General features: G+C 33.2%; 1 protein-coding gene across 1 annotated transcript in view; it reads left to right on the forward strand.

Moving 5' to 3' along the window:
* The window catches only part of SYNE2 (spectrin repeat containing nuclear envelope protein 2), a 389,516-nt gene that overhangs the window by 281,812 nt on the left and 85,457 nt on the right, over positions 1 to 22,247 (forward strand). The window contains exons 81-86 of the mRNA XM_051973670.1: positions 4,811 to 5,007; positions 10,013 to 10,145; positions 12,333 to 12,515; positions 12,941 to 13,087; positions 15,360 to 15,536; positions 18,336 to 18,491. Coding sequence (XP_051829630.1) covers positions 4,811 to 5,007; positions 10,013 to 10,145; positions 12,333 to 12,515; positions 12,941 to 13,087; positions 15,360 to 15,536; positions 18,336 to 18,491 — 993 coding nt within the window. The remainder of the gene's footprint in view (positions 1 to 4,810; positions 5,008 to 10,012; positions 10,146 to 12,332; positions 12,516 to 12,940; positions 13,088 to 15,359; positions 15,537 to 18,335; positions 18,492 to 22,247) is intronic.

A 22,247-nucleotide genomic window follows, 5' to 3' on the forward strand; every position in this document is an offset into this window, starting at 1 on the left:
GATTCACTTTATGGATTGTTTTGACTCAGTAGAACATTATTTATAATGTAGATCATAAGTACTGACATTTAGATCCACTGAATTCTAGATCACATCATACACTCAGACATAGTCACAACCTCTTGAGACTTCACTTTTCTGATAAATAAAATGAGGAGGTTGGCGTAAAAATCCCTTCCAGTTCTAAATCTCGTAATAAAATCCCTTAAAAATTTGCCTAAGGCTTATGCCTTATTACTTGATTTAAAAAAAGTTATGAAACACTACTTTTAACTATTAGCCAGTTTCATTGAGTCATTTTCTGTATTTAAATTACATTGGTGGGGAAAGAATTAAAGAAAATTAATTAAAGACTTAAGAATTTATATAAGTATAGCTTTGGGCATCTTGCTACTAATAGTATAACAGAAATTTTAATTAGGTACTTTTACTCAAATAAAAGTTTGAAAACACAAGCTTTAGAAATTTTGATTTTGTTCACCTTAAAATGTTCATTTGTACCTGAGAAGTGATATTTAAATATGGTCAACAAATATCCTTTTTTAAGCTAAAAGTAGATTTGTGTTCTGCACAGATTATAAAAATGAAAGCAAGACATACTCAGCAGGGCTCTGTTTATCATGTTGAAAATGCAAGGTTCCAGAAGAAATACTTGTGAAAGGACATCACCACATTTTATGAGGTTTAGATGGCCTAGAAATCTAGCAGTTGGCCTCTGTTACATTTTCAGTTTTATTACATTGTCACTGATTTTCAACTAAACTTGATCTTTTGAACTAAATCAATTAACTTGAGGGACTGGAAAGGTACCATTCTGTGGACTACAAAAATTACAATTTTTAAATTTTATTTTATTTTTAATTTATGGAATAAAACAAACCTTTCCCAAACATAGTACATTTAAAAAGATGATTGTAATGAAACTTGCAAATGTACAACAAAATTATCGTGTAAATAAGAATTAGAGCTTAACAATAGATCCATTTAGAGACACATTGAAACGAGATAATTTCAATAGACATGTCATGATTATTTCCCTATAGGGGATGTATCTCTTAAAACTATCAGTTATGTCATTTAGTTTGTGTTTGTCCAAGAAAATGAGGAAATCTTTTCGAGTTGTGAGACCTTGAGCAAATCCCTATATCCATTCTAGTTTTTTCATCTGTGTAATGAAGGATAATAGCATCAGATTGGTGACCTTGAATGTCATGGCATCACCTCCCTGATGTCATGATTCTCTTTGTATAAGAAGAACAAACAACAACAACAGTGGGAATAAAAATAGCACCTACTTTCCACCTATCCACACACCTATTTGTATGAGGACAAAATGAGATATTATTTCTGAAGCACTTTGCAAACTTAAAGTCCTACATAAATGCATTACAATGTTATCATTATCATCAGAAAAACAGCACAGCATATTGTTACCATGTAGTGGATTAAAGCCAGGAAGACCCGAGTTCAAACCCAATTACTGAAATACAAAATTTGAGAGTTGCGATAATTTTTGATGGCTATTTAGTCCAACCTATACATGAGAGGAATCCTCACTTTAACACACCTGACAAGTAGTTGTACCACTTCTGACACATATTGGGCAAATCGCTTAACTTCTTCTACTGCTCCAGACAACTCTCTTAAATCTTAGGTGCAGGTGTTGACCTGCATTGGTAGAGGGAATTTCCTCATCTCAAAATTCTCTATACCAACAAAAGAAACATTCTGGTCCTCTTAACCTATCCAATTAATGTCAGAACATTGAATTATACACTGAAGATTTATCAAGCAGAAATTTATTTAGCAAATGTTTATTGTATCAAGTTAAGTACTCAGTGGGAAATTAGGGGATATAGTACATAAAGTCCAGGCCTGACGTCAAGAAGACCAAATTCAAATGCAGCATCTTTCTAGCTATGTGACCCTGGGCAAATCATAGAACTCTATTTGCCTCAGTCTCCTCATCTGTAAAATGAGCTTGGGAAGAAAATGTCAAATCACTTCATTAGCTTTTCTAAGAAAACCCCAAATAGGGGGTCACAAAAAGTCAGATTGAAATATCTGAACAGAAAGTATTTAATTTAACAAACATTTGTTAAACCCCTGATATGTATAAGCAATGGACTTTGGTAATGATCCAAAGATTTAAAAAAGAATTGTCTCTAGCTTCAAAGAATTTAACCTAAAAAGAGATATGACATGTACTACACAAGTAAATATTATGTAAGATAGAAGATAAAGTCAGAGGAAGGATTGAAACAAAGGACTATGTAAGGACTCATCATATCAAGTAGGTGACCTGTTTCATTTGTAGGCAGCTCTAACACTAGCTTTGATTTCCCAGTGAAAGACAAGAATGTTGCAGAGAAGATTCATGTGTCAAGTGAAAATTATAAGAGATGACCTCTGTAATCTCTTCCAATTCTAGGCTGCTGTGATTTGAAAAAAAGAGAGAACTGGATTTACAGTCATAGAAGTTCACATCCTTGCTGTACATTTCCCAGCTATATGACCTGGATCAAATTATTTAATCTATATTGCTTAATTTTTCCCATATACAAAATGGAAATAACAATAATATTTGCACCCCCTCTTTTAAAGGATTATTATGACAGATAGAAGAGATAAAATGATGGATACAAAGTACTTTGTAGACTGAAAAGGTACTCAGGGAATCAACAAGAATTTATTAAGCACATAATATGTGCCAAACATTGTGCTAAATGTCTATGAAACAAAAAAAGAAAAAAGAAAAAAAAACCAGATCCTGCCCTCAAAGAGTTCACACTCTAAACAACATTTAAATATCTAGGTATATATAGTTGTTAGATGGTGAGCTCCTTGAAAACAGGGACTATCTTTTGCCTCTTTTTATGCATTGAAATTGTATAGCACAGTGGCACAAATTGAGATTTTTTTTGTTTTGTCTTTTATTCTTCTCTGGTTCTTTGTGACCCCATTTGGGATTTTCTTTACAGGAACACTGGAATAATTTTCCATTTCTTTCTCCAGTTTATTTTACAGATGAAAAAACTCAGTCAAGTCAAGTGATTTGCCTAGAATCATACAGCTAGGAAATGTCTGAGCCCACATTTGAACTAGGGAAGCTGAGTTTTCCTGCCTTCAAGCATGGGTACTCTATCCACTCTACTACCTGCCTGGAACACAGGAGCTTAATGAGTGTTGGATAGATACAGAGTAGCCGAAATAATCTCAGGGAAAGGTATTAGGAACTGAAAAGATTAAAAAAGGCCTTTTATAGAAAGTAAGATTTGAACTTAGTCTTGAAGAAAACCAGGGAAACAGGGATATAGAATTGGTGAGATCATTTCATGTAGGAGGAAGATAAGTGCAAAGACAAGAAGGTAAGAGTCCTCCCTGTGCTAAAGAGAAGGAGGTTTAGTAGATTAACCCCAGAAAGAAACATATTCTCTCTAACTCATATATGGGTATGAACAAAGATTAAAAGTATCCAAGAGTTTGTCAAATCTGCTCTAAAATGTAACACATTCACCACCATTTTCCTTTTTCATGAAAGAAAGGTATCTATTTGTTATTTTTGCCCATTCTAATGATCTCATCTCCATTTGTAAACTCCCTCTTCTACCTTTCTCTAGATCAAAGCTTCTTAAACTGTGGGTTACAACCCCATATGGGATCACATAACTGAATATGAAGGTCATGAAATTGTTTTATTATCAGTAAATATTTGTCTACCTATTTTATACGGTAAATCTACACGGGTCATATAAAAATTTCTTGGGTGAAAAGAGGTTGTGAGTGGGGAAAAGTTTAAGGGATCTTGCTCTAGATCACAAAACTCCTTCATGTTATTGTTGATTCTTCCTCCTTTTGCTTAGTTAACCCTTCTACACTCTAAGACCTCTCTTTTGGTACTTTTTATTCCAACCAATTGAATCTTCCACTGCAATCATCCTCTCTAATCTTCAATTTGTCCCTGTTTACTTCTCCCTTCCTTGCTTCTTGTGAACATATCCAAATCTCCTTTGTATTTAAAAAGAAACAAACTAAAGCAACCCTCACTTGACCCTACTGTCTTCTCAAGTTATTTTTTGTCTCACCTCTTTTTCAAACTTAGGAAATAGAGATTGTATTCATTGCCTGAACTTCCTCTCTTTCAATCAAGCCTCAACCCTATGGGAGCTGAATTACAGATTTCATTGGTATAGATATAAGATAGACAATCAATGAAGTCAAGAATCTCTCAGCAACTTATTTAGAGAATTACCTAGAAGAGTGAAAGGTAAAATGATCTGATTAGGGTCAAACAGCCAGTATGTGTCAAGGAATTCCTGATTCCATGGCCAGCTCTCTTATACTTTATATCTCCTTTTTTATTTATGTCAAAGAAAGAAAATCATATAATAGTTGTGAATTTTCAAAGAATTTGCTCTCTCATTTTTTCCTGTCAAGCAAAATGGTTTTCTCTTTTTTTCTTCTCACCTGTCTAAATCCTTTCTCTTTTTCCAAAGATCTAGCACAATCATTGTCTCTTCCATGAAGCTTTCCCAATTCCTACAGATTTGTCTGATTATACTCTTTTCCTTGAATTAGTGCATCACTTAGAGGAAGCATTGCACAATGAGTAGAATAGTACAACATAGTAGAACAGTTTGCTTTTTCTGTTATTTCCAGTATGTTACTATAATCTTTTACTCTTAACTTTTTGAAGAAAAAAAAGAGATTTTATTCTTCTTCTATATCCCACACAGTTCTAAGAATTTAATAGCTCCTCAATAAATAGTCACAAATTAGCTTACTGATCCTGTAACTTTACTTTTCTTAGCAAATCAAAAGGAATATAGATGAAAAACATACCAAACTTTACCAGACCACAAGTGAAGGAAAACACCTAGCGACTACTGTGAGTTGTCCTGAGCTGGAAAGCCAGATTGCAAAGCTAGAAGAACAGTGGTTGGCTTTAAACAAAAAAGTTGACCATGAACTACACCGACTTCAAACCCTTCTCAAGCATCTAATCAGGTATGCCTTCTTAAAGTTTCATTAGCTGCAAAAGCTATTTGGGATAAGGGTATTTCAGAAATTCTGCCATCCCAAGATTTGTCTGTCTTAATTTTTTATATATTTTCTTTGGTATTATAAAGCTATTATATTAAAAAAAGAAAAAAGATTATTCTCATAAGTTCATTTCTTTTTTTTTTTTGCCACTTGTACAGAGGTGTTAGTCACTTTAATTTCAATAAAGTTCTCTAATTTCATGGGAATATGAGGAATCTAATCAACAAAAGAAGCATTTTTAAGAGGGTAAAAAAAAAAAAAATGATGCTATCATGTACTTCTCATAGCTGTGAGTCATGAGGTTAAACCAAAATCTAGGAGATTGTTATTTTTTTAGACATCAAGACTATCTTTTGAGCTAGTGTGTGTATGTTATGAAATATTACCTTTAAAGACTATTATTTTACTCTTAGTCTCTGTAGAGATAAAGTTAGTGAGAGTGAGTCCAAATGTAATGTCCTTAGCTACCTTTGCTTTTGACTCCGAATGAAAGTAGAGACTTGGGGATAAGGCCTCTTGAGCTTAGTATAGACTGGTCAGATTAATTGTTTTCACTGAAGTCCTGTTGGTCGGTAGCCATATGATTTCCATGAGGCTTGAGCCTTTGGAATCAGTATTTTCCTTCTGGGAATAACCCTAAAGGGTTCCTCTGAGAGAAAAATAGTTTCCTTTAAATCAACGGATACTTGATCCTTCACAAAATTGTTCTTGTCTATAGTACTTAACCCTTCTTTGTAAACTAGGGTCCCATCTTTGTTAACTCAAAATCTGCCCCATTTCTTATTTTTTATTTGATTTTGTTTGTTGCAATTAACAGAAATCAGTTTTCTCCCCCTTCTATTCCCACTTTCCCATTGAAAAGTAAAATAAAAACAAAGCCTTTGTAATATATGCAGTCAAACAAAACAAATTTCCAAATTAGCTATGTCCAAAAGATATATGTCTCGATCTGCATTCTGGGTCTTTCATCTTTCTGGCAGAAGGGATAAAATTATCATTCTTCTGAAATTGTGATTAGTCATTGAATTGATTAGTTTTTAATTCTTTCAAAATTATTTGTCTTTACATTGTTGTTAATGATACAAGTTGTTCTCCTGGTTTTGCTCATTTCAGTTTGTATCAGTTTATATGAACCTTCCCAAATTTCTTTGAAAGCATCCCCTTTGTTATTTATCATATCACAATAATATCTCATTAAATTCATATATCTTAATAGTGAGCCTAATGTCACCACCGTATTAGTTCAGATTTGATGTTGGGATGAAATGAGGTGCTCAAAAAAGTATTTAACAGTGAGGATATACAAGAAGGAATACGATAATACTTAGTTTCTTGGGATGCAGTTCCTCTCATCTCCATATGGAAACAAGATAGTGATTCATGTGGTTCCCCAAAGGCAGAGGGGTATCCCACACCATGTAGATGGGACTTTTTATAACCTTTGGTGACCAGGAAGCTGCATCAAGGGAGGAAGCAGTCAATCAATTGCTAGGAAGAATTTTGTCATCTTTTAGGGAAAATATCCCAAATAAAGGAAAATTGGAGAATCCTGATCCTATCACAACATACTATGATTTGTTTATCACTTTCTCAGATGATGAATTCCTCCCTTTGATTTCTAGCTTCCTGCAACATCAAAAAGGCATATAAACAATTTTGTACATAATAGGTCCATTTCCTTTCTTTGATCTTTTTGGTCTAATAGTGATATCACTGAGGTAGAGGGTATATATAGAGGTGAGTAATTTTTGAGACTTTCTTCCAAATAGCTTTCCAGAAGGATTGAACCAATTCTGAACTCTAATAATAGATCATTAATGTACCTGTTTTCTCATAGCTCTTCTGATGTTTGTCATGTTGATCTTTTATAAATTTTGCATTCTGATGGGTATGACATGAAACCTCAAAACGGTTTTAATCTCTGTTACTCATTTGGGGCATTTTTATAACTATTGATAAGCTATATTTCTTCCTTAGATAACCAACTACCTATTCATACCCTTTGGAGAATAGTTTTTATTTTTTGTAAATTTGAATGAATTTCTTATATGTCTTGGAAAAGAGACTCTTTTTGGAGAAATTTGCAGCAAAGATTTTTCTCAGATCTTTTTCTCTTTTAATTTTAGCTGCATTGGTTTCATTTGTACTAAATGTTTTATTTTTAAATTTTATGTAATCAAAACTGTCTACTTGACTTCCTGTGATTCTCTCTATCCCTTGTTTGGTCATGAGCTCTTCCATTACTCTATTTCTTTTAAAGCAGAAGCCTAAGCTTTTTGAGTGAAAATGTATAATAGCCTTTATCACTTTTATTTTCAATTATGAAAGTCTTCCTCCTTCCCCAAATTTTTTTCCGTCATCCTTATTAACAATTAGGTGTTCACACACATGTTCAGAAAGGATGAGGTGGATTTGATTCTATATGTGGTAGCATAGAACATTTTCCATACAGAATCAGGTACAAATTCCTTAGTAAAAAGAAGTGAAGGGACTATTAGGTACTTCTGTACATTCACTGAGCAAGTATTCATTGCAATAAGCCTTTAAAAAAAACAAACCTGTAACATATAGAATCATTATATAAGAGGAAGAAAGATGTGTTTTCTCATGACAGAATTTTGTTAAGTATTCTTCTTTTCTTTCCCACTTACCTCATCTTGAAGATATTCCCATATTTCTATTATAAGATTTATTTAAAATTCTCTTAACTACCTTTGATAGGTCCTCTCATTATAACTGTCTATCAAAATTTATCATTTATCAAAAATATCATTTATTTCTGATATGTAATTTTGTATAGATGAAGAAAGGAAATAATCTAGGCTATTGGTCCATTTTAGCCCCCTCTGTCTCTGCCCTACCTATATTTACCTGAGATGTTATCAGGCTGTAAAACAGCTGTTCAAAAGATCATAATGGATTGCATACATGTTTATTCAGTGACCAAGATTTTTATTGCATTTTTATTAATGTTATATCCTGCCATGATTTGGCCTGTAAAACCAGCCTTGTATGGAGTGTTACTGTGACTTATCCCCTCTAGTACTTTCTAAATTTGGTGTCAAAATTGACTAAAGATAATCCAATCAATAAAGGCTGCAACTTCCCCATCTAAAAATTAAACTAAATTAACAACAAATCATTTAAATACTATTCAATAATATGTGCATTAAACTCCTCTAAATCAATCAACAAGCATTTATCAAGTGCTTACTATAATTCCATGAACTGTGCTAGTGTTGGGGCTACAAAGAAAAGTAAAACTATCCTAATGAGGGAAAGAACACATGAATAAATAAACATACAAAATGCATATGGAGCAGATAGCAGGTAACCTCAGAGGGGAAGCTTCTTACTGCTAGACTTGGGGAAAATTGCCTTATTATTATTCAGTCATTTCAGTGGTGTCTGACTCCTGTTCATCTTGGCAAAGATACTGGCATGTTTGCCATTTCCTTCTCCAGCTCATTTTACTGATGAGGGAATTGAGGCAAGTGGGATTAAGTGACTAACCCAGGGTTACTATTAAATAGCTTGTGTCTGAGACCAAATTTGAATTCAGAAAGATCAGTCTCCTTGACTTCAAGCCTGTCACTCTTATCCACTCTTCTCACCTAACTTCCCAGATTATGTTTTTAACTAAATATTGAAGGAAGCAAGAGACTCTGAGAAGCTAAGGTAAAAGGGAGCATTCTAGGCTAGGGGAACAGCCAGTCAGTGCAAAGACATAGAGATGAGAGATGCTAACTCATTATGTCTAGAATGCAGAATGAGTCAACTGAAGTAAGACTGAAAAAGTAGAAAGGGGATAGACTGTGTGAAGACCTTTCAATACCAGACAGGTAATACAGTAGATAGAGCTCAAGAAGTCAGGAAGACATAAGTTCAAATCCAACAACAGACACTTATTTGTGTCACTTAATCCCATTTGCCTCAGTTTCCTCATCCATAAAATGACCTGGAGAAGGAAATAATAAACCTGTCTTTACCAAGAAAGCCCTAGAATCTTAAAGAGTTGGGTGCAACTAAGAGGACTGAATAACAACAAACATATTTGATCCTGGAGTCATTGGAATAATTCTTTGACCTGGTCTTTCCCAATGTGAGCTAGTTACTATCCACACACCCCCTAACCCAGTTTGGTGAGCTCTCCTCTCAGCTCAAGCCATCTACCAACCTTCATCTCTCCAGGAGAAGGGATTCCAAGTCTATTCCATCATGTCCTGCTCAGCTGTATTATTATAACAAAACAGACAAAATACTTTTAACTTCTCAGTTAAATTTCATTCAAATTTTCAGTTCTAGATGAGTTGCCAATCTGTATTTTTCCAAGCACTGAAATCACTGGGCTTGGACCCCTGACAAAACTTTACTGTTAGGAAAATATCTTTCTTCCCTTTCTTTCTTTTCTTTATTTCCTTTTTTCTCTTTCTTTCCTAAGGCAGTTGGGGTTAAGTGACTTACCCAGGGTCACACAGCTAGGAAGTATTAAATGTTTGAGACCAGACCTGAACTCAGGTCCTCCTGACTTCAGGGCTGGTGCTCTATCCATTATGCCACCTAGCTGCCCCAGAAAATATATTTCTATTGATGTAAGATCACTAATCACTATGCATTTCAGTGGATACTCTTGTACACATTTGATAAGAAATAAAAAGAATGTTTCTTGCCTCATCCCCATTTTTCTTTCTTAGTCCTTGTAACTAAGGTAAGTAAGCTACAATAAATAGTTGTATACAACATCTTAGTCTCATCTGGGTTTGGAACCTGAGCCATAAATTTTATATTATCTACCAGGCTAAGGAAAAAGTTTCTTGTAAATGGGAAAGGATAAGGAATAAAGTTATACACTATGAAGATCATTTCATTTTCTAAATTAGAGAGGTAAATATATTGCATATAGTAGAATGAGGAAGCCAATAACGAACATATTGTGGAGTGTTTTTTTTCCCTTTTGTTATTCTTATAGTTATAATAAGGACTCGGATGAATTAACCAAGTGGTTGGAATCAGCTCAGCAAACTCTGAATTACTGGAAGGAACAATCTCTTAATGTTTCTCAAGATTTGGATACAATTAGGAGCAACATAAATGATTTCTTTGTAAGTTATACAATAAGATGTTTGATATTTACTAGTTATTTGAAAGGCTATTGAGAGAGCAGAGCTCTAAATTAAGAAGGTTGAAGTCCTATCTCTGAGTCATTCTGCTAAGTTAGACAAATTATTTAAACCTTCAGTTTCTCAGGCAACCCTCTAAATTGCATTACATTTGCTGATTTACTAAATGTTTCTTGAGGTTTCTTTAGTGGCATAGTGGATAGAACGCCAAGCCTAGATTCAGGAAGACCTGAGTTAAATCCAGCCTCAGATACTAGCTAGCTATGTGACCGTAGGCAAGTCACTTAACCCTATTTACCTCAGTTCCCCATCTGTAAAATGAATGAGAGAATGAAATGGCCACCCACTCTACCATCTCTGCCAAGAAAACCCCAAATGGGATCACAAAGAGTCAAATACAACTCAAACTACTACATAGCTACATGCTGATCTACATATTTTTCCTCATTGGAAGTTCCCTGAATGGATGAAATCACTATTGAGGATGAAAAAATTAATTTATTTCTTAAAGAAAACTTACATGGGCATTTTAGTATAGATATACAAATGAATCTATTGACAATGAAAATTTATTCCTGACTCTAGGCCTGACACTTGATCCATTTAGCAATTATCTGTCTCAATGAAAATTGGTCAATAGTAATGATGTAATTCCAATTTAGAATTTTATCTATGTTTATTTTATAGTTTATTTGTTTTTTTAAACAAAGCAAACAGTCTAAGCAGACACAGTAATGTGAATATGTCTAAATAAATGATATAAAACCCAGCCAGATTGTAGGCATATATTCACATACAAGAGATTAAGCAATGTTAATGAATTAAAGATTAGTTGATTAAATTTCAACATTGGATCAATCTATTTAATAATCACATTCCTGTTGAAAAATATCATGCTATGGCTCTTTTCAACAATGAGATGATTGAGGCCAGTTCCAATGATCTTGTGATGAAGAGAACCATCTATATCCAGAGAGAAGACTGTGGGAACCGAGTCTAGATCACAACATAGCATTTTCATTATATTTGTTGATGTTTGCTTGCATTTTGTTTTCTTTCTCATTTTTTCTTTTTGATCTGATTTTTCTTGTGCAGCAAGATGATTTTATAAATACATAGATATGTTGGATTTAACATATATTTTTAACATGTTTGATATATATTGGATTGCTTACCATCTAGGGGAAGGAAGTGGAAGGAAGTGGGGGAGGAAGATTTGGAACACAAGGTTTTGCAAAGGTCAATGTTGAAAAGTTATCCATGCATATGATTTGAAAATTAAAAAAAACTTTAATTAAAAAAAAGTTAAAAAAAAAAAAAGAAAAACCTCATGCTGAAATTATTTATAAAGAATAAAATTCTACTTTTGTAGCAATTTCTACTTATATTTTCAGAGAACTGTGTTTTATTGATCCTAGTTTTTCCATATATTCCATAATACTTCCATTGTATAAAGAGAGCACTTTCTCAGAATTTAGATTTATAACTCTTAACATGAGAAACATAATTTTTCAAAACAAACTTTTAAAACTTAAGGATTTAAAAAAAATTATTGATGCATCTTTAATTTTTTGCCACAATCATTTTCCATTAGTGTCTTAAAGGTATCTTTTTTTTATCTCAGAAAAGTTAAACAAAATTGTCCAATGTAGTGACCTCAGGAGAATATATAACATTTCTTATCTATGAGCCTGCTTGTCTCTTTTGACTAGAAACAAATCTATTCCGGTATGTCATTGTGTCTAATCCACTTACTGTCTTTTAATGCAAAAATAAGTATTAGTGAATGGGAAATAATTGTGGTATCTCTATCTGTAGTACTGTACTGTAGTACAGTATCTTATACTAAGACCTTAATAAATGCAAAGTTGATTGCCTCAGTTTTATTGGTTTTAATCAACCCTCAAACATTTTCTTCTGTTTGCAAAGTACCTTGTATCAAGAGTTTCTTTATAATTGTTTTTATAAATCATTTGAAGGAAAAATATTTTTAAAAGTATTTTTTGAAAAGTGATTTGAATGGTCTGAGAAAATGAATTTCGCTTCAAAAAGTATATTTTGAGGCCATCAACAAGTATTTTTTTCAGTCTTAGTTTGCATTTCAGCCAGCTTAGTGAAAGTGAATCATATATCCATGGATTATTCACTTGTAAAATTTGCATCCCATAGGAATTTTCAAAGGAAGTAGATGAAAAATCTTCCTTGAAGACATCAGTGATCAGCACAGGAAACCAACTTCTTCACTTGAAGGAAGCTGACACTGCCACATTGAGATCTTCTTTAGCACAATTTGAGCAAAAATGGGCAGTGCTGATCACTCAGCTTCCAGATATCCAAGAAAAACTCTATCAGGTAAATAGATATCAAAGCATTCAGTATAAAACTTGAAACTTTCAATTCTCAGCTTACAACTTTAAAATCAATTCTCTGATTCAGTGATTGGTATTATTGTTGTCTGTTTTTCTCTAATAGCACTGCTGAATGCAAGTCTTAATTACTAGATACTCCTCCATTGGGATCATTCTTAGGAGAGAATTGGGGCTTTAATTACTCTATTTCCCAGTTTACTTCTGCCACTCTCATATTTTGTACAGAAGGTTATCTCCATTGTTTTCTGCATTGCTTATTTTTGAGCCTGAATGCTGAGTTTGTTTCTGTGAGTAACCTGCATAATTACAGAGTGAGACCTTTTTACAAACCTGATATCATCTTTAATGTTGCCCTGATTCTTGCTGTTAACTGGAAGTAATTAAATGGAAATCATTTTGTCCTTGCAGCTTCAAATGGAGAAATTGCCATCCCGTAAGGCAATCACTGAAATGATTAACTGGATGGACAGCATAGAACAGCAGACAGTAGATGAGGACACTGTAGATTCACCAAGTTCTGTAACTCAAGTGAAAAATCTTCTTCAAAAATATAAGGTAAAACTATAAGAAGAGATAAGAAATCTCAGAACAAAAGCAAAAAACTTCCTCTAGTTAATTTAGTCCTTTAGGAAATACTGAAGTTATGTGATAGAGAAAATAAATTGAACTGAATACAAACCAAAAAAAAAAAAAAAAAAAATGAACATTCAGTAAAAATGTAACAAATTTTCTCCTTCATCCTATTAAGGAAATATAAATATTCTTAAAGGTAAATATGAAAATGATCTTCTTATTGATCTTTGTATATATTGGTATTTAATGTCTGATTCCCTCTCTCTCATCCCCAGTTGCTAGTGACTTCTCCCTGGAAATTAATTTATATTTTTAATATAACTTTCTTTATACATACCATTTCCCATAACAGAGCTTCTTTGAGGCAAGAACTATTTTTTATTTCTGTATTTTGTATTTCTGTATTCTTCTCATCTAACACACTGTACCTAATACATAGTGCTTAATAAATGATTATTGATTTATTGATTGTTCTTTAAGTCTACAGTTAACCAAATGATGACAGCACAGAACTTAAATGCAGTTTCCCCACATTGTCCTAAAGTATCTATTAAAAAAAATTTTTTTTTAAACAAGATTCCCAGATGGGTATCAGCAAAGCAATGGTTTTTATGCTTTTTCTTTTCTTTGGGGAGGACACATAGTACAGTGTTGACATTCATTACCTCAGGATTCAAGTCTCTCCTCTTCAGCTTATTGGAAATTCCCACAGAAACTCCCATCAAGGAGGTAGCACTGTGGCACTGGAATGAGCTGTTATTGTGGACCTCAAGCTTGGAGGAACAACAGCGTACTATACATGGAGTAGGGGCTGGGAGTGTAGGAAAAGGGTCTCTTAGTATACCCAGTATACTGGGTCGTACTTTTGGGCCATATTCTTGGGCAATCTGAATAGGAGGTAAGAAAAGGAAAGGAAACAAGCATTTATTAAGTGCTTATTATATGCCAGGCATTTTGATAAGTACTTAACAACTGTTCATATTTGATTCCCCCAACTACCCTTTGAGATAGGTGCTATTGTTATCCCCATATTATAATTGAGGAACCTGAGGCAGGCTGTCATTAAGTGACTTGCTCAAGGCAGATAGCAAATAAGGGTCTGGGCCTAAATTTGGACTTGAGTCTTCCTGATTCCAAGACTAGCACTTTATCCACTGCCTAAGACTAACGTCATAGTTTTAATAATCTGATGACTAATAACTTAGGTGTCAAAATGACTCAATATATAGTTATATAGCATATAACAAGTTAAAAGGAGCCCCATAGGTAATCAAGTATTGCCCGCTCAGTTAGTGAAACTCAGGATATGCTTTTTGAGAACCACTGTTGTTCTCTGAGATATATTCCCTGAGATCTATACTCCCTGCTTTTGCTGGCCTAGTGAGTAGAGGGAAGATCTGTTTGTCAATGCCATGAGACTCTCATTAAAATATTCATTCATTTAGTGAAGAAGGTGTTGGTTTAATATAAGATCCTTCTCAAACCAAAACAGTTTTCCCTAAACTACAATTCCTCCATATGTATTTTTTGTCCCTTAGACTATAAATTGTTTGATAAAAACCCCTAAACTACAATTCCCCCATATGTAATTTTGTTCCTTAGACTATAAATTGTTTGATTAAAAACCCCTAAGCTGCAATTCCCCCATATGTATTTTTTGTCCCTTAGACTATAAATTGTTTGATAAAACACCTAACTACAATTCCCCCATATGTATTTTTTGTCCTTTAGACTATAAATTGTTTGATAAAAAATGTCTTTCTCTTGTATTTATCCCAAATACAGTGCACATACTCAGAACTTAATAAATGATTTTTCATTCCTATGTTCACATAAAAGCAGTCCCAAGGGTTATACTCCCTACCTCCTCCCCAGGCCTCAATGAATCACCATTCCAAGAGCTCTATAAATGGAAATTGGCCAGCCTTGAAGAAGACTTTTTTCCAAGCATCTTCAGAAAGAAACAGGTTTTCTGAATCTGCCACAGCTATATATAGCACTGTAATGATGACACTAAGAGCTCCCAAGGCTTCAGAATTGGCCAGAAGTCCCAGGACAAAATGCCAAATTGGCTTCTAGTTAGAAAGCACTTTTTGATAAAGATTTCTTGATGCCCCCTGGAGGACACAAAAGTGAAAATCCATCTTAAAATGTCTCTTCATTCAAATTTAATAGCTCCTCTTCTATCTCCCCCATCTACTGAACACACTTTAGAAGGTTATACCCTGTCCGTGTTTTTTTTTTTTTTTTCCAGGAATTTAGAATGGAAATGAATTACAAACAGTGGATCATTGATTTTGTCAATCAGTCATTACTACAGCTAAGTACCAGCGATGTAGAAAGTAAACGTTATGAAAGAACTGAATTTGCGGAATGTCTTGGAGAAATGAATCGTCAGTGGCACAAATTACATGGGACACTAAATAGAAAGGTTTGCTCCCATCCCTGCCCCAGTTTTCTATTTTTAGCTTGGGGCTTTGTGTTAGAACTTTTAAGATCATATGTACATACGTGTGTGGGGGTGTGTGTGTGTGTGGCTATATACACATTTGTACATATGTATGGGAAGCATTCAGCACATTGGGTGAATCCCATGTGACTAACTTTTGAGAGAAAATGGACAAGAATCAAAAAGGATGAGCAAATGTGGATATGTTGAGATATATAGGTTGAATATACATCTGTACAGTCTCAAAATACTCAAATGGTCAGAGATCTCTGTTATCGTAAGGTTCCCTACAGTAGCACAAATGACATCTGTATCCGTGACATCCGGCAACCCAGCCATGCTTGCTCATCCTGTGTGACTTTTGTTCATATCTTTAAGGATAGGATGATAGATATTTGCTTCTCCCATTCATTCACCACAAAAGGTTCATTCAACGAAGAAGATTGGGAGCCTTCCTCATATTTTCTTCACCTTGAGAAGATGCTAATAAAGCATGTTGACTCTCCATCAGTCACCTCTCATCCTCAATATATCATAACAGAAATATATGTACCATAACTATGTCCTGCTATTTATAATATATGTACTAAATAGAATGTATAACAACATGTATATATATATACATATGTATGTATATATATGTGTGTATATATATATGTAATGTATAAGTGTGTATATATGTGTGTGTGTGTGTATGTGTGCATACATTATACATAGCATTAGATTGTAATATGTCTCACTTTGTATAATATATATATGGTATCCTCAAAGTCTTACTGAAATTTTAAGTTTTAACTGACATAAAATTTTGAGGACACCCTGTATTTATTACACAAAGTGAGACATTAGAATCTGATCATTTTAAGTTATTCAAACTTAAAACTGCTTTGGATCTTTGGAGACATCATGCATTTAGTGAACAGTGGCTGAAAACATTACAAAAATTTGGATCTGTGACATTTTGGAAGACTTTACAGGACAATTAGGTAAAAAGAATCTTGAATTTATAGGATATGTTATTAAAATATTCAAAACTCTGTGATCGTGAGGTTCCCTACAGTAGCACAAATGACATCTGTATCCGTATGTATTGAAGTATTGAAGTACTTGTAGTTATCTAATTCTTTAAAAAAAAAAAAAAAGACATTCAAATAGCTAAATTATGTGTTTACTCTCTGAAGTAAAAATTTTTTCTGTTTTCTTGGGAAAGTATGCATGGGATTTTGGACATATGGCTAAAAGAGATCTTCTAGGCTTCTAAATCAACCCTTCAGTGTATAGATGTGGAAACTGAGGTCCAGTATGTTTAAAGAGACTTTCCAAATTCATACCCAGTATCTTCCAAAAATTATTGGTGTTCATTTTTTGAGCCTCCTTAGTAAGAAATGAGTAAATGAAGCCACCAGGGAGAGAGAGCTGGCATAGAAGCTAATGTGACCCAGATTTAATCCTAGCCTCTGATACATCCTGGTTATGTGACTGAGCAAGTTATTTGTCCTCTCAGAGTACTAGGCAACTAAGACTTAAGCTAGAGGGTATTTTTGCATTGATAGATTCCCTATATCAGTAAAGTATAAGTAAAAGAATAAGAAAAATTCATTCAAGGTGATGAAATATATTATATGCACAATTGCAGGCTTACTAGTTTTTCCTGTGGAGCAATCTGAATAGAATTATTTAGTGAAAGTGAATCACATATCCATGGATTATTCACTTGTAAAATTTGCATCCCATAGGAATTTTCAAAGGAAGTAGATGAAAAATCTTCCTTGAAGACATCAGTGATCAGCACAGGAAACCAACTTCTTCACTTGAAAGAAGCTGACACTGCCACATTGAGATCTTTTTTAGCACAATTTGAGCAAAAATGGGCAGTGCTGATCACTCAGCACTTAAGCTAGAGAGGGTAGCTATAAGATATACCAAAATGGGTATTTTTGTATTGATAGATTCCCCATATCAGTGAAATTAGAGATCCAGTCCCTATCCCTACTAAAGAATGAGAAAGCAAAATATAATTCTGTATTAACATTCACTTGCCATCTCCTCTCCCTGACACAAAGTTATACATACACACACACACACACACACAATTAGTGAAATATCATCCTGGTCATCTGGAGGAGATCAATAAAAGCATACTTATAGGAGACAAATTCTGGAGAAAGAAATGTGTAAATTTTTGCATACATTAAAATGAGTAAAAAAAAAATAGCCTCTTGGAAGACATTTGATTTGATTAGTATAAGTGCTTCCTTGGTACCTATTCAAATAGAAAATTCTCCATGATTTCTCATTTGTATAATTACTAAAAAGGAGTAAAAACATTGAGAATATTTCTCACAGTTATCATATAGTTTCAATAATAATTGCCAAACTGTTCAGTCAATGGTTTAGTTTTTATTTTAAATATTAGTCTTTGATGAGACTTGATGTTTTTTAAATTAATGTAACTTTATGGCAGTTGCTAGAAAAATATAGGAAAGCATAGAAATAGAAGAGAAATTACTAATCTGAAAATGTTTTACATGATAGCACATGTATAATCTTACTGTCTTGGAATGAGGGAGGACAGGAAATGAGGGAGTGAGGGATAAAATTTGTAACTCAAAACTTAAAAAAAGAACAAATGTTAAAAATTGTTTTTACATGTAATGGGAGGGAAAATAAAATACTGTTTAAAAAAAGAAATATGAGTAGAAAAGTTCTCTAAAAACTCTTGTAGCAATGTAATTCATTCACATATTTAGTACATTTGATTTGAGGGCATACATTTTGCAGATTCAACATTTCGAACAACTTCTGGAGTCTATCACGGAGAATGAAAACAAAATACAAACTTTGAAAAATTGGATGGAAGCCCAAGGAGAAAGACTGAAAACATTACAAAGACCTAGAAGTATAATATCAGTAAGGAAGACTTTGTTGGATTGTCAGGTAAAAACTATCTAACATAACATCTACCATAACATACTTGTTTAAGTATGTCACAAATTTGTTGTTGTTGTTTTTTAATTTTATAGGATTTTTTTCATTCTTAGAGGTAGGAGGAAAGTTCAAATGAAGCTACATTGTATCTCTTGTATCTCTTCATTCTTGTTTTATTGTTGTTCATTCCCTTCAGTCATGTTCAACCTTTCATAACTCTATATGGAGTTTTCTTGACAAAGAGAGTGAGATAATTTGCCATTTTTTCTCCACTTCATTTTATAGACAAGGAAACTGAGGCAAACAGGATTAAATGACTTACCCAGAGTCACACACCTAGTAAGTGTCTAAAGCCAGATTTGAACTCAGGAAAATGAATTTTCATGAGTTTAGACACAACACTGTGCCACCTATTTGCTTATATATATATATATATATATATATATATATATATATACACACACATACATACATATTTCATATTTCCTACTCTATTGGAAGCAGGAGTCTAAGTAAAGTTTCTTAACTCCAAATGTAGTGCTCTTTCCACTGCATTCTGTTGCCTTTATAACTAGGTAATCATCCATGTTTATGAAATATAATTTATTTTCTAAGCATGTTAACCTGCATTTGAGAAAATTTAGAGAGAATAGTTTTTTGGGAGAGTTGAGGTTTTTTAATCACTAAAATCACTATTAGAGGTTTTTTTGGAGGGGGAGGGGTTCCCCAGTTAAAAAAAAATTGCCAAGGTAAGTGTCAATCAACTGCAAGTTTTATTTAGACTTATTTCTCTTTTGGTCAGTTTTCTAATTACAAAATTATTGGAAACTTTTTTTATATTTCATTCTGGGCCTTTTCAAAAAGAAAGAATTTTCTTCCAGCTGATGTGTATTGTAATGAAAAAAGAACTGTTTTTCCCTGAGTTCCTGTCACATTTAGAATAGAAATATAACTTAGCATTAGTCTTGAGGGATTTTGATGTATTCCTTTTCTTATTTGAAGAAATTATTGCACCTATTATTGGCAATCTGCAAATTATGATAATGCTGTGAATAATGATGGGCAATACCTTTGAACTCTTAATGATAATTATATGTTAGTAAAATGGAAATTCCATTAACATTAACTTCTATTGTTAGTGAATAATTTTTTGCATTATTAGCTAGATATGTGACAAGTCTGTTGTGTTGTCTTTCTTTTCTGCAAAGACAACTTTGCCTTTCTCCTATGCAGCCATAGACAAGGAAGTTAATAGGGGGATTCACCAAACTCCCTAATTATTCAAGCCAGATATTTTCGTATCAACTGAACTTACTGCATTCTCTCTTCCCCTAGGGAATTCAAGGAACTAAGTTATGCAAACTCAAGACCACTGATTATGCTTTCAAGTTTAGCAAAAGTCCTAAATGATTAGAAAATGGCTAAGTCTGAAATAATTTACTGAGGAAAATTGGATAAGATGACATGGAGAGTTTACCATCTGTATCTCCTTAGAACATCACTTGTAGTTTTAAGCTATGAGTGTCCCTAAAATTTTAATTTCCTCTTATATAGTGTCACTAAATATGTAATTTTAGATCATAAACTACACCAAAACTTTTAAGATCCTTATAAATATCATCATAACTGCAGAGGAATTTGGTATTTTTAAAGTATCACAGAATGACTTTTCCTTTTTTTCTTGATTAATAAGTTTTTTTTTTTTTTAAATGCCCTTTTAAACTCATCAGGACCATTTTCCAAAATATCTCCTCACCCATTAAGTTCTTATATATGACAAAGAAAAATTTTACCAAAAAAATCTAATTGACAAAAGCAGTCATGCTTTATATGTTCAGCATTCTACAGCCATAGTTCCTGACATCTCAACAACGAAAGGAAAGAAATGTGTATCAACCTTTTTATTTTGAGACTAAGATTGGTCACTGCAATTCCTTTGAGTTAAATAGCATCTTAATGTTATTTTCATGTATGTTATTATAAACATTGTGTATAATGTTTTCTTATTTCACATGAAGGAAAACTTAAATTGATTCAACATGACTTTTCTCAACAAAAATAAATGACTGTAAAGTATATCTGATAAACTTGTATCTTAGAACTTTTTCATTTCACAAACTACCTCATGTAGAAAATGAGACTTAAAAAGGGTGAAGACATAAAGGAAATAAAGATGGATTTTCAAAGGAGAGAAATGGGGAGACAAGAAAATATGGAAACTACAATGATGTTTCACCATAACTACAGCAAATTCTCAGACTACAATGCTAATACCAACTTCTTATGGAAACTGTTTTTTATGATTCCTTAAGCAATTTTGCCTTTATTTTTCCTCTTTAAAATGTTCATGTACTTTTATTGCCATGGTGACAGAAGAGAAACCTTATGTCACTTCTTCAGCTTCCTTGTGTTATTTATTCCCTGCTGTTTTCTGCTAATAACAGTTCATCTTCATTGAGAAGCTTTCCTCTTCACAGTTTCCCTGAAGTATAGGAAAAACATGCCAACTTGTTAGTAAATAAGTATTTCAAAGATTTCTAAACAGCTGGGTCTTTGAGAGAAGGGAGGAATTAGGTTTTTTTTTTTTTTTTATTTCAGAGCAAAAAGAAAGTCAAGAATTATTTTGACTTAAGTACTCCAAACTATTATCCTGTAATATACAGAAAGAATCAAGTTGTTTGAAATTCCAGGTTGACGATAGGAAATGTAGTTAAGTTTAAAGTCATAAACACATATTTTGAGATGAATGATAGTGCTTTAGAACATTACGTCAAGGATGAGGGTCTTAACAACCTGTGTTCCATTAGTATAGGTAGCAATAACTGGCTTCTTTCATCAGATTTTCAGCAAAGTAATTTAGATGCTTGAAGTGCCAATAAACTAAGCTGTAAAAACAAGACCTCAGTTGTTGCTCCTAAATAAAGGAGCAACTTAATCTTTTTCAATAAAATTTTGCAACCTGATAGCTAGGTATTGTCATTCCTGCTTTCAAAGACTGTTTGTTCTTTCCTGGATTGAAGACTTCTGCCTTCCTTTCATTTGAATTAATTATATAAGAACAAATAACTCTGAAAAAGTGACTCTAAGATTATGAGACAGCTAGGTCTGGATGGAGTGCTGGACATACACTCTAGAAGTCCTGAATTCAAATTCAGCCTTAGTCACTGTCCCTGGCAAGTCTCTCCATCTTGGTAAACCTTAGTCTCCTCATTTGTAAAAATGGGGATAATGATGGCACTTATAAATAGGGTTATTATGAGAATAAAATAAAATTATATTTGTAAATCTCTTTGCAAATATCAAAGCACATACAAATGCTAGCTGTGATTATTATTCCATTAAGTCAAATTTTGGTAATAATAGATGTTTATTTGTCTCCATCATGTCTGACTCTGTAATCCCATTTGAGGTTTTCTTGGCAAAAATACTGATGTAGTTTGTCATTTCTTTCTTCAACTCATTTTACAGATGAAGAACTAAGGCAAAATGGGGTCAAGCGACTTGCTTAGAGTCACACAGCTAGTAATTGTCTAAGGTCTGATTTGAACTCAGGAAGATGAATCTTTCTGACTGCAGGCTGGGCTCTATTAACTATACCACAAAACTGCCCCATTAATAGATATTAGATTATATAAACAATCTAAGATAACTAGTTTAAATTCTTCTGAAATCTAGAGACAGTTAGACCATCTTGTGTAATATAATTTATGCTATATTATTAATTATATCCTTGTGCAAAATGAATGAATTCTACAACAGACTTGC

This window comes from Antechinus flavipes, chromosome 2 (genome assembly GCF_016432865.1).
Source record: "Antechinus flavipes isolate AdamAnt ecotype Samford, QLD, Australia chromosome 2, AdamAnt_v2, whole genome shotgun sequence".
Classification (NCBI taxonomy): Eukaryota; Metazoa; Chordata; class Mammalia; order Dasyuromorphia; family Dasyuridae; genus Antechinus; species Antechinus flavipes.